We start from the raw sequence: 13,727 nt of genomic DNA on the forward strand, positions 1-13,727 counted from the left end.
TACAGACCCACAGACTATTCCATGATCCTGAATAGCCTATTTTCTGTTGGCAACCACATTATCTTCATTACAAAACAGCAAAACAGCAAAGATGAAGGCAATGTTTACATAATAGGTACCGAGGCTTCGAGAAAAAAATGTCTTAATGAGCACATTTCAAATATCTCAGAAGCCCAAAGCTAAAAACAAGAAAGGGTTTCAAGACTGACATTTTTACAGACTAGGAAACCGGCCCACAGAGGTTGGAGCACTGAGTCAGGCTCATGTGGACAGGATGGAGCAGTGCTGCGACTACAGCCTGCTCACTAAACTCCCAAGTCGTGCTCTCCTCCCTATGAGCCTCACCAAGAGACTCTTCAGGGCTGAGCATTATTATTCTTCCCTTCACTAGGTTCAGAAATTTTCTCTCTGTTTGTTTGTTTGTTTTCCAGTTGCCGTATCGGACTCAGGACCTTGTGCTTGCTAGGCAGGCACAGAGCCACTGAGCTAAATCCCTGGCCCAGAAGATTTCTCTCTAAAGTGGCTCAACCTTATATGCAAAGCAGTTTTAGAATGGTGCTATATTCACTCCAATGAGAGAGACATCCTTCATTCATGATAAACACAAGTTTCCAATGATTTTATTTCAACTGAAGCTACTAAGAATACAAATGGATAAAATAGGTGATACTTCTTTCTGTGACACTTTAAAAAAGTATCACAAACAAGCTTAGGACATGAAGCATAGAAAGAGAGAATGTATGGATTGCTCTGATTTCTATGGAAGTTTGGGGACTGGAAAATCTAATCTCATTGCCATGTGAAACCTGATTACACACTGGACATAAAGAGCACTTGATGTGTTGAAAGTAAGTTTTAATTGTCCTTAGCTAATATGGTAACTATGGAAAGGAAATTTCCTTTTTGAAGGAAACTGAGTTGGCAATCAAGTCCTTTGTTTTTACCAAGCAAGTCAGCAGCACAAGAATTTTCAATTATCTTTAGTCTTCTGCTCTGTCAATTAGAAAAGGTTGCATGCAAGGACATACTGGGATTCACATTTATAAAGTCTTGTTACCTAGGGAGTCTTAGAGATAAGCACTACAGAGAAATTAGCAAATGGCCTTTGAGAGTTTTAAATTTAATGAAATGGGGAAAAAAAATACTCTGATCCAAGGCCAAGCTGTTTTATCTTGAAAATCATTTTCCAAAAGAGCAACCAAGTTAGTTTCCCGCTCCTCGAAAGAGAAATTTAATTTGATGCTCTTTGTAGTAATAATTTACACTAAGTATTAATCTCGAATAGGTGGCTTTAGAAATGGTTCTACACCTCTTCTAGCCAGGTTATGTGTACCAGAATTTAAAAGTAAGCAGCTCTTGCAGGATTGAAAGATGGTTTATTAGTTCAAGGCCAAATGCTGCAAAATTTTTCTTTTTTCCTGTCCTTTGTTCTGCATAAAATGGAAACAGTTTTTACCGCCTAGAGACGGTAGCTGTCTTCCCACCACTCCACCTACAACTGGTCAGCAAATTCTAATTCTGCTGTGAGGGCTATTTCATAATGCCATCCTCAGTGTTCTTTCGATTTAATTGGCATTAGTTCCCACTTTCCAACAGGATATTACTCACTCAAATTCTTTCCATAGGGTAAAAACAAATTTCTAGGCTCATTTCCCTGAGAATTGCTTAGATGAAGAACAAGTTGTTTTAAGTAAATTGTTGGTAAGATTGTGGGAATACTAAGATCTTTAGTCCAAAATGTCTGGCAGAGAGACACTACTAAGAAAGACCCAGATTTCAAAGTCTATGTTCGCAAGAGCAATTCCTCATGTACTAGACTGTTTGGTAAAAATCTGTTAGTCACCAGATGGCCCCAAGGTATTCGGAACTTGTAATCAAACAAGGAAGACTTCTTGGTTTGTGTAGACTCACATGCTTTGTGAAGCATTTGTTAAGTGAATTTTCAAAAGCCCAAGCAATACTGGGTACCAAAGAGCACAGAGCCACCTCACAGTGACAGGCAGAGCAAGCAACTAAAGGATTGTCTCTGCTAATGAAATGGAACGAGAGGACTCTTTTACTGCTGTCACATTGCAGCAAACAAGCTCACTACCCAAAGTAACTGTGACAATGTAAAAATAGCACATAGAACATCCTTTGCAAATGAACTTGTATACAGAAGTACAGCCTTAAATCAATGAAGAAAAATTATGAAAACACAATTATGCCATCAAAAGGCTAAGGGAGTGGATGGCGGGGAGGCAATGTTCTATATTAGTCCTTAAGAGAGGAAATTGAGAGGTGACTTTATTGACAAGTCAGAACCAGCCGTGGGGTGCCTGTTTTAGCACAAAAGCCGTCTGCCACAATAAGGGCCATGTCTTGCATGGTAAATTTAGTTTTGCTTCTCTAGTTTCATTTTTCTTATTTATTTTGAAGTTTTTCTTTCTATATTATATGAATCTATTGTCACTGTTCTTTGTGTGTGTGGGACTAATAATAGAATAAATGAAAATTTTTAAGTGCACGGTGAGGGCAAGACAGGATGGTGATTCCATGGTGGATATTAATCTAGCTTTTGGCAAATTTGGGCTTCTTTGTTTAATGTCCCTCTTTGTGCTCTGAGGGAGTCTTCTGTTACCACTGGAATGAAAGGACTTTATGTGAAAATTTATACTTTGAAGCTAGGAAAAGCCTTTCATTCCTTTTAGGAAAATTTATTATTATTATAGGCAATTTGGAGAGAACAACACTTAAACCTAAAAATATAAATAGAAGAGTAAACATCTTTTTAACCCAGAAATGCACCACAGTGGTGTGGACCTTATCCATTTTTGTCTAGCAAAGTTAAAGGGACTTGAGACCCACTTGCACAGCTTGAAACTCTTTCATTTTCTACTGGATTGAACATGTACTTATCTTTCTGAATATTGATGATCTATTGTGTTCCACTTAAATATTTCTGGCTATTTTACTGGAAATTTCTCATAACTCAGTATCAGCTCAATGATTAATATTTCCTGCAAATCACATTCATTTTCGTGCCATGTTAGGGAGGCTCCATTCCTCTTACTTCATCTCAAAATGAAAAACAACGAGTGGCTTGCTAATTCCAAGGGGTATTTGTTAAGGAACACACTACAATCCTCACAATATACTGTAGCATGGTTTTTTCCTCTATTCTTGAAATGCACTACAGACTTTGTAACTCCCCAAAATTTATATATTGAAATATAATCCTCACTCTGATGGTCTTGGAAGTAGGGTTCTCAAGGAATGGGATTAGTGCCCTTACAAAAGAGACCCCAAGAGCTCATTTACTCCTCTGTCATGGGAAGTTACAGTGAAAATACTGGAACCTTATGAACAAGGATACAGGCTTTCAACAGAGGCTGAATCTGTGAGTGCCTTGACTCTGGGCTAACCAACTCTAGAACTGTTAGAAGTTTCTGTTATTTATAAAGCACTCCGTTTGTCGTATTATGTTGCAGTAGCCCAAATGCACTATTCTCAGCTTTTGTGACACCATGTTAACATCCAGTTTTCCTACTACATCTCATCTCTCTTTCTCAGCTTTTGTCATTTTTCTCTATGTGTGTTTGCCAATTCTTCTCCTTTCTCTTACTTTTAAATGCCATGTCAAGTCTCCCTAAGAATAAGTCTTCAGTGTCATGCTGTTCTCATTCTGCATTTTTCCTTTACCTCACTCACAAGTTAACTGTCATTTATCATTTAAAAGCTTTTTACTCTCAACTTGATACCAACCTCTTCCCTGAACCATTTCTCGAAACTACCCCATATTTAACCTGTCCAAAATTCACCTCATGATCACCCACTCTCAAAATGTGATAACCAATTCAGCTTTCTGTAACTTAGTGTATGTTGTCATCTCCCACAATGTTCTAGACCTAAAATCCTTGGATCATTCTTGACCTTTCTCCCCCTTATCTCTAAAATATACTTCCTCAAGAAAGCACTTTGGCTTTGCCCATTAAGTATCTCTTAAATAAAAGAGTTTCTCTATCCATATTGATTTGTATCTTGTTTTGTCTGCCATTAACTTGTCCCTGAAAAACATTCTGATTTTCACTCAATATCCTGCCAATCACAGAAAAAAAGAGAGTTCAAATGCAACATCAAACAACTCATCTCATTTGCCAGTTTAGAAGTCTGAAGTGACTTTCCCAATTTCCTAATATGACCTGCAAAATCTTGCGATTGGCCTTTCTGATTTCTCTGTCTCCCTGTGTGTGTGTGTGTCTGTCTCTTTTTGTGTCTCTGTCTATCTCTCTCTATCTCTCTTTCTCTCCTTTCTTCCTTCCATCACTCTTGGTAGGCCCCTGACATTGATACTTTAGTTCCCTGAATATGAAATGCTGCTTTCTATTTTGAGACTTTTCCACAAATGATTCCTCTGTCTAGAATATTCTCCATTACTGTGTCCAGGCTGTAACAGCTAATGCTTGCCTAGTTAGTGCTACATAATTCCTTAGAATTCAGCTCAAATATACTTCCTCAGGAAGTTTTCTCAGAATGCTGAATGTGTCTTTCCCACTGATCCATGAGCACCATAAAGACAAGGAACATGTCTGTCTTTTTCACTGTTTTATATGAAGCTTTGTAGGCACACAGAAAATATTTGTTGAATAAAAGAATGTGGATGAAGAACTGAATGAACATGGATGATGCTGGAGCCTAAGGGCTGTGAGTCGTTGCAGAGAATCTCTAAATTTCTTTGCCTATCAAGTGGTTTTGTATGTTAAAAGCATCACTGTGCCCATTTGGAGGTTTTCCATGGATTTTGATATAAGAATTTCTCATGGAGAATGATAAAAATTCTTCTCAATGTATACCACAATTAAATGCATGTACAAATTTATACTCATAAAGTTGTTAGAACTTCTCTATGGAAATGCTAAGATATGGATCCTACCAGGCTTCAGAACAAGACATCTGGTTATCTCCTATGAACATTGAGACATAAAATCATTTAGATATGCAACTGCATAAGACACATTTGAAAGTGGTGTTGTTTATTCAATTTTTGTTTTGTTTTCTTAGAGATATGCTTGAGGTTTTATCTTCCAAAGGAAAATAAATTGAATTAAAGAGGCTTGATTTAAGCTAGTCTAGAACTGTAGATTTCCATCCATTGTGTTTTGACCACCTTAAAATAAGATTTAACAAGAGCCCATCATCCTATTACAAAAATGATGCTAAATCAAAGAACCAAGATACAAAAATTTAAATGTATTATAAATACAATTCTAAAACACAAAAATAGCTAATAGCATTAGTGTTTGATTGTTCTTTCCTTTATCTTGCCATATTATTTTATTAATATTGAAACTACACACCATTTAAATGAAGCTTAAAGTGATGGTGTATGTCTGTAGTCCTAGCACTCTGGGAGACAGGAGTATTGCAAGTGCAAGTCCAGCCTGAGAAAATTAGTGATTCAAAAAGACTGTCAAAATTTTTTAAAAATTTAAAAAGGGCTCAGGATGAGAAATTAAGTATGAAGGCCCTGGATTCAGTCTCCAGTACCGCCACCATCACCAACAATAAGAATAATAAGAATTTACATTATAAATAAAAAATATTTCTTTAAGTCTATATAACTTTAATCTAGGAATGTAGCCGTGGCTTGTGTGAATTACTTTATGAGTATAACTTCAATATTTGGGCTTTTATGAAAAAATACTGAACTTAATAAGCTAAGTTGAAATATATATATATACACATATATACATATATATGCTTTTCACTTGAAAATATGATGTTTTGCCTATCACTGTTGACTACAGTATTCTACATTAAGAATATCAATGGTGATCTAACTTTAAAATTTTTCATTTAAGAAATAGACTGCATTTATGAATCAGAAATACATGACATAATGAAATAAAATATTCACACTTTATTTTGATGATTCTGAATGCTTATAAGCTTTACTGGAAAAGATTTTAATATGGAGAAAAAATTCTAGGCCTACATAAAATAATATGACAAAAAAATTTATAACTTATTCTTAGAAATATAGAGGAAAAATAATCATTGATTCGTATATCAGCCTCCCCACTTAGCTGGATGACTATGTTAGAAAATTTGATTTGTTTTTGAAATGCACATTATAAACCACAATGTCTGACTTATAGCAAGTACATTTTAAATGTTTATGAGTGAATGCATACATATTCCTAAAGGAAAACAACATATACCTATCATTATACATGCTACACTTTATTCCAAATAAGATTTAATGATCCTTAACTTTGATCTGATGGTGTCTCTCCTCATGTCTTAGTGATAATAACTCACATTTTTGAAAGAGAAGCCCTCCATGGATAATTAGTAGCAATCAAGAGAAGCTGAAACATACCATAAAGGTAAATTCTTTGTAAGCCGGGGATGGTGGCACATGCCTGCAATCTCAGCACTCTGGAAGCTGAGGCAGGAGGATCGCTGTGAGTTCGAGACCAGCCTGGGCTACATAGTGAGTTCCAGAGCAGTTGGAACTACATAGTGAGACCCTGTCTCAAAAAACCAAAAAAAAAAAAAAAAAGTAAACTCTTTGTCAAGAATAATTGTAATCCATTGATTGTTCAGGAGAGTGTTGTTCAATTTCCATGTGTTTGTGAAGTTCCTACAGTTTCTTGTGCTATTGATCTCCAGCTTGATTGTACTATGATCTGATAATATTGCACAGGGGATAACTTCTATTCTTTTGCATTTATTCAGACCTATTCTGTGAGCTACTATGTGGTCTATCTGGGAGAATGACCCATGTGCAGCCGAAAAGAATGTATATTCTGATTTTCTAGGGTGGAACACTCTATAGACATCTATTAAGTCCATGTGTTCCAAAGCTTGGTTCAGTTCTAGTATTTCATTGTTGATTTTCTGCCTAGATGATCTGTCTATTTGTGGTAGTGGGGTAAAATTCATTTGGAACCATAAGAGATCTAGAATAGCAAAAGCCATCCTAGGCAACAAACACATGGCAGCGGGTATAACAATTCCCAATCTGAAACTATACTACAAAGCCACTGTGGTAAAGACAGCATGGTACTGGCAAAGAAACAGACCTGAGGATCAGTGGAACAGATTGGAAGACACAAAAATAAATCCAGATGTACTCAGCTACCTCATCTTTGACAAAGGAGCTGACTATCCTCAGTGGAGGAAAGATAGCTTCTTCGATAAATGATGTTGGAAAAACTGGATTTCAACCTGCCACAGATTAAAATTAGACCCTTATCTTTCACCATGCACTAAATTAAAATCCAAATGGATTAAAGATCTAAATATTAAAACAGAAACACTAAACTTGCTGGAAGATAAGTTAGGAAGAACTCTGGAAGACACTGGCATAGGAAAAGACTTTATGAACAAATCCTCAGTAGCCCGGGAACTAGCAGAAAGAATCAACAACTGAGATCTCATCTTATTAAAAAGCTTCTTTACTGCAAAAGAAACCATCGACAGAACTAAGAGACAACCTACAATGTGGGAAAAAATTTTTACCAGCTGCTCCTCAGACAAAGGACTATTATCTAGAATATATAAAGAACTCAAAACAATCAGCCCCCCCGAATATAAGGACCCAATTCAAAAATGGGCATCTGAAATGAACAGACATTTCACAGACAAAGAAATAAAAGCAGCAAGTAAATATATGAAAAAATGATCCATATCACTGGTCATTCGAGAGATGCAGATGAAAACACCATTGAGATTCCACCTCACCCCACAAATGGCTGCTATCAAGAAATCACACAATAACAAATGTTGGCGGGGTTGTGGGGAGAAAGGAACCCTTCTCCATTGTTGGTGGGAGTGCAGACTGGTGCCACCACTATGGAAATTAATATGGAGATACCTCAAAGAGCTGGGACTAGAGGTTCCATTTGACCCAGGCTTCCCTCTGCTGGGAATCTTTCCAAACGAACTAAAAGAATCATATCACAGTGATGTATGTGCACCCATGGTTATAGCGGCACAGTTTGTAATAGCTAAAACTTGGTAACAGCCCATTTGCCCATCAGTTGGAAACTGGATAAAGAAGATGTGTTTTTTCTATAAAATGGAATATTACTCAGCCATAAAGAATGGGAAATTAGATTCATTCATAGGAAAATGGACACATATTGAGGATATACTCCTAAGTGAAATAAATAAGTCACACATGTGTAAATACTGAATAGTTTCTCTAGTGTGAATAAACTGTAATAGTACATAAGATCCTAATGAGATAACTGATATTGTGTAATGGGAAGAAAAGGGCTAAAAGTGTAGGGAAGGTGGGATGGGTAGGGGAAGGGTAATAAGGGAAAAGAAAAAATGTGAGAAAATGAAAAGATGGAAATAAAGTGTTTGTAAATGGGGAGGCAGGAGGGGGCGAAGGGAGGGCAGGGACAAGGGGAAAAAATGAGAACCAAGACCCGTCATGTAAAGGTACAAGATCCCAACAATGAATGTAACTGTACTGTATCCCTAAAATGTACCAATAAACTAAAAAAAAAAGAATAATTGTAGAAGATAAGTCTTATGAGAAATACTGAGACTCAGACATATACTGCAGAAAAGGAGTTTTTAAAACTATTTCCATGGAATATTTCTCTAGTGCTACTCTTTCTGGATCAACTGCCAGGGCTGAGTGCTTGTCATGGTCTTTTCTGAAAAGGATGGTCTATATTAGGGGACCCATCCTATCACTGAGCCTATCATACTCATAGCCAGTGAGTTTCTCACATTTGAGTTTTTAAGTGTGTCAATAGAATCAGTCTTTACAGTCAGTCCTAGTTTTTCCTTTTCCTACCCAAACAGGAACAGTCCATGAGATAATTCTGGTAATGATTTCACATGGATAAGTAACACGCCCATTTTATTGTGGTTTTTAAAATATTAATCTGCATTGCTTTTGTAAAACCAAGGAGATTTTAAAAATAAGGTTTACAATAGAGCCAAATCATTGCCCAAGTGCTAAATGGTCCAGTTTTTGTGATCTATATAGAACTTTAGAGGCATTAACAAAATTATCTAGGGAGTTTAAAGCAATTAGAGCATGCTCCCAGTCTTTTCAATGAAGGCAAATCTTCTAAGTCTCCTAAATACAAAGTGAAGGTATAATATACTTAAGGGGAAGAAATTCAATAAAGACAACAATGCTAACACAAATAGATGTTTAAACTTGTTAGGACAACTAAAAAGCTTTCCCTGAGGAATGATTTATAGGATACCTAATTAAGAGAAGACTTGTACTTCAGAAATCTTCAGATAGTAATATTTATTAGAAGTCTATACAATGCAAACAGTGAAAAAGGCATAACAATAACTCTGCTATCATTTATTCATTTTTAATGTGGCTGTTTTGAGGAATTCAATGCATATCATTAGTCTCTCCAGAATCTGGATCAAAGATTTTAGAGATATTTCTGTATTGTACATACTAAGGAATGGGACTTATACATTCATTTAAATGTAGTACGAATTGAACAGAAAGTTTCAAGCAAGGCTGCCCCAGATGAAATATAAGACAGTATATTTTTTATGCTGTCCTCACACACAAACACGTATATAGCTATGAGAGGCAAAGGGTGTATCCATGATGCGTTATGATTATGAAATTATCTGATTATGTAGACACCTATCCAATCAGGTTCTACATCGCAACTGTGCGTTTTTTTTTTTTTGTTTTTTTTTTGTACCGGGGATCGAACTCAGGCCCTTGTGCTTGCAACGCAGGCGGCAGAACCGCTGAGCTAAATCCCCAGCAACTGTGCGATTTCTACGTTTCAACTGTTTATCAGTAAAATGAAGAAAAGCACAAGAACAATGGCTACATTGTCATCTATCAAATCTATGGGGCAAATAAAAATATTGGATGGCATCTTGGAGAAGGCAATCATTCCATTCCCCTTCTCTGCTCTTCAAGCAAAAAGGAATTCTCAGAACTAAATATTGTTGTTTTATTAAACTTTAATAGATTTTCTTTCTGCTCTCGGTGCAATTCAATGATATGCTACCCAGGCAAGCAAATTTTGCTAACATAAGATTAAGGAATGCTTGCCCGGGTAAAATCAGCTTCACATCCTGTATATGAAATAATTGGTCTCTGTAAATTTAACCATATAGCAAAAGCACTAAAGTATATTTCCAATTATTAGTCCTATCAACTGTAGCATCCATTGTAATCGTTCATTGGAATTTACAAAGATTTATACTATCATCAATTAAACCTTGAAAATTCCACTTTAAAAACAAGGCAACTAAAATTCAAAACAGGTATTGAGAGTCAAAAGCCAGCATCACTTGCTCAGGAGTGACAGAGCCTCCAGCAGAAAACTAGGCTTATTCATATTTTTATATTCTCTTCCAGTGTGAATTGTTACCACATCTTGCTTCTAATTATCTGAATATGAATTTCAGTGTATTAGTTTTCCTTTCTATTTTCATTTGCAAGTTAAAACACAAGTTGCTGAATTTATTAGATGCACACAGTTATCTTCATAATGTTGATAGACATGTAAAAGCATGACAAATTCACATTTGCCTTTCCATCACTGGTTAGTTTTAAGTCCGAGTGGCCTTAGCTCTTGGTGAGTAGATATGTGTTATATAAAAACTGTCATTAAAGAATCTATCAGCCAGGCGTGGTGGCGCATGCCTGTAATCCCAGCACTCGGGAGGCTGAGGCGGGAGGATTGCTGTAGATTCGAGACCAGCCTGGGCTATACAGTGAGTTCCAGGGCAGTCTCAACTTCATAGGGAGACCCTGTCTCAACCCCCCACCCCAAAAAACGAATCTATCAAAACGGAAAGAAGTAGATCCAAGTAGCAAGAACACATTAGCCTAAAAGATCTTTGACTTTTTCTAGTAACTCTCAAAATACTTACTTAAATAATTTAGATGCATTTTTAAGATTACCACCTTGTCATATGTATACACTCACCTACCCCTATATATTAAACTACATAAAAATAAGTTGACATAAATTGTGACACAAACATGAATTTTTATATATTGAAAGAAAATATTCCTCTAGTGACAAAACCCAACAATAACAGAGTTGTATAATTTTCAAAACGGAGATGATACCTTAATTGGGGCCTCTGCCATCTCAGTGGGATTAGTACAAATACCAGAAATTACAGTCTAAATTAACTGTTGATTTACACTTTAATATAATGCAGAAAATCAGAAGTGGTAATATCACTCATCCTCAGAAGAGGTCATTCCAAAGCCTGTGGGATGGCCAGTTTCCTTTCCTGAGTAAATCCTGCTGACATTTAACCTCTTGGTTTGTCTCTCTCCAAAGTTAGAGAAAACCAACCCAAACTATACAGAGAAGAAATTGTGAATATATTCATATAATTTGAAAATATTATAATTTTACGGGGTTAACATGTAGCAGAGTTCTTAATATTTTAGCTCTAGAAAATGTTTCATTTGTATAGATACTCAAAGCAAAATAATGATTTTATTTCTTTGCATTCTTAGGTTACTACAAAGCCATTTAATCAAATTATGGCCTGGAACTATATACCCATGTTAACTACCTATAATTAAATTCTAGCAATTTAATCCTTCAGGTATCCTGAATGATATAAAATATGAAATTGCACTGAGGGAAAAGGAGGATTATAGCGACTACTTGTTGTTTTTTGTTTTGTTTTGTATTTTGGTATCTAGGATTGAACTCGGGAACTTGCACTTGTGAGGCAGGTGGTGGAATTGGTTGCTGAGCTAAATCCCCAGCCCAATGACTACTTGTTTTTAATGTGACCTGTAAATTTTATGGAAAGAGTGACTCTCAAATAACTTCAAATCTTTGTGAAGCATTAAATTTTTGTGTGAAAGCAAATTATCCTTGTAATAGAATTATATTTCTTTGCCAGATGATGATTAATGAGATACTTACCATCTCATATAATTCTTACATTTGTAAGTTCAATATTAAATAATGAAGACTTCATCCAGGTAAATAGCCCAACTTTATTATTTTCATGCAATTACAGAAACACTTTGTTTAGAAAGTTTTTTGAAAGGATACATTACATGTTTATATTCATTTGTTCATATTAAATTTTTAAATGACCATTTACTTTGATGAGATGATCTTCATCATAAAATTGAGGAACTTGTTTAAAAAGACACATTTACTACATAAGCATGCTGTGTAATCACTATCTTCAACAGTTTACTTCCTTTTTCCTCTCAAGTAATTAGATTCTTAGTATCAGAGTGTTACATTTTCGTTAAGTCTATAAAAATATTTAATTGTATTTACAGTCAAAATATCTTATCAGGATGAAATCTAAAGAAAATAATCTCACTTACTTGGCTTTAGCTTCTGCATCCTCATATGCTTTATTAGAAACATCATCCAGTCCTCCGATCAAATGCTTGAAAGAGCTGTCAGAGGAAAACACAGTGATTAGGATGAATCTTCTACAGAGTAGTAACAATGGCAACCTACTCAAACATACAATGAAATAATTCAATGACACCCAAATAAAAATGAGTCCACTTAGTCTGATATGTTACTAAGAAACATACAAGACAGTGTTGTTTTCCCTAATCGAAACTTCGTGATACCAGAGGCCTTTCTACCTAGTTCATATTTATAGTGCTCAATAACTAGCCCATCTGGCAGATATGTCTGGCAACAAGAGATATTTACAAAACTGGGTGAGATAAAATCCTATGAAACTTTGATACAAAACACTTCTCTATAATATTGAATCACTTCTTTATAATACCAAAATAATACAATGCACCAATTATTAAGTGTCCAGTATACGTCAGGTATTATTAATTTAGTTAGCAATAACATTTACTAATCCCAATCCTCAGACATTAGTATCTCCACTTCAAAACAGTGAACACTGGGGAAAGTGGAAGGAAAACAATGAAAAGAATTAAAATGTTTTATGTACATGTACCAATTCCCTACAGTGAGTGTAATCATTGGGCACTGCACAGATGTACTCATAAACGTAAAAAAAAAAAAATTAAAAAGGCTCAAAAAAGCTAAAAAAAAAGTAGTTAATGGATCTTCAAAGACAAAAATACATATGCAGATAGGAAAACAATAGCTGAGAGTTATAGGAAAATCAACTAATTTGGAGGAATAGAAATAAATTGACTTTAGCATGAAGAGAATGATTAATAGCTAAAACTCAATCTAGTCTCTATCCTACCATTTACCTAGAACTGTATTCAGGTTTACTTTAAATAGTGAGGTCTCATCTATTATATATTTATGATATAAAATATTATAAAGAAAGCACAAAATCAACACTCACAAATACATAATTGAATCACCTGTGAAAATAATTGAATACAACCAGATACAGCAACTCTTAGGCACACACCATTTTGGCCACCACTAAACTAGACTGGATGAAGAAACAAAAGGAATGTCTATAAGGTCTAGTCTCTCACAAAATAACTACTGTAGGATTACTCATATACCCACATGTAAGTGTTCTTTATATATAATAACAAACAGTACAATGATTCTATGAACTACTATTGTTACATTCATTTTCTTAATGAGGATATTAAAAAGGTTAAGAAATTAGCCTAAAGTTATACAGTCACAGTAAAGGCTGGAAGAAGATTATTTCCCTTCCTACTCCTAAAACCTACACTGTAACTCCTATCTAAACAATGACTTGAAGTTCATTGTGAAATTTCTAGCAATATCTGGGACCTGGGTATTTTAAAGTCTTCTATATAT

General features: G+C 35.3%; 1 protein-coding gene across 2 annotated transcripts in view; it reads right to left on the minus strand.

The window, feature by feature from the left end:
* Window positions 1–13,727, minus strand: part of Prkg1 (protein kinase cGMP-dependent 1) — a 1,151,812-nt gene that overhangs the window by 100,788 nt on the left and 1,037,297 nt on the right. For both annotated transcript variants that reach the window (XM_010606291.3, XM_033766627.1), the window contains one exon: window positions 12,323–12,397. In XM_010606291.3, the coding sequence (XP_010604593.1) occupies window positions 12,323–12,397 (75 nt within the window). The remainder of the gene's footprint in view (window positions 1–12,322; window positions 12,398–13,727) is intronic.

Source organism: Fukomys damarensis, unplaced genomic scaffold (genome assembly GCF_012274545.1).
Source record: "Fukomys damarensis isolate Sample0158 unplaced genomic scaffold, DMR_v1.0_HiC HiC_scaffold_20, whole genome shotgun sequence".
NCBI lineage: Eukaryota > Metazoa > Chordata > Mammalia > Rodentia > Bathyergidae > Fukomys > Fukomys damarensis.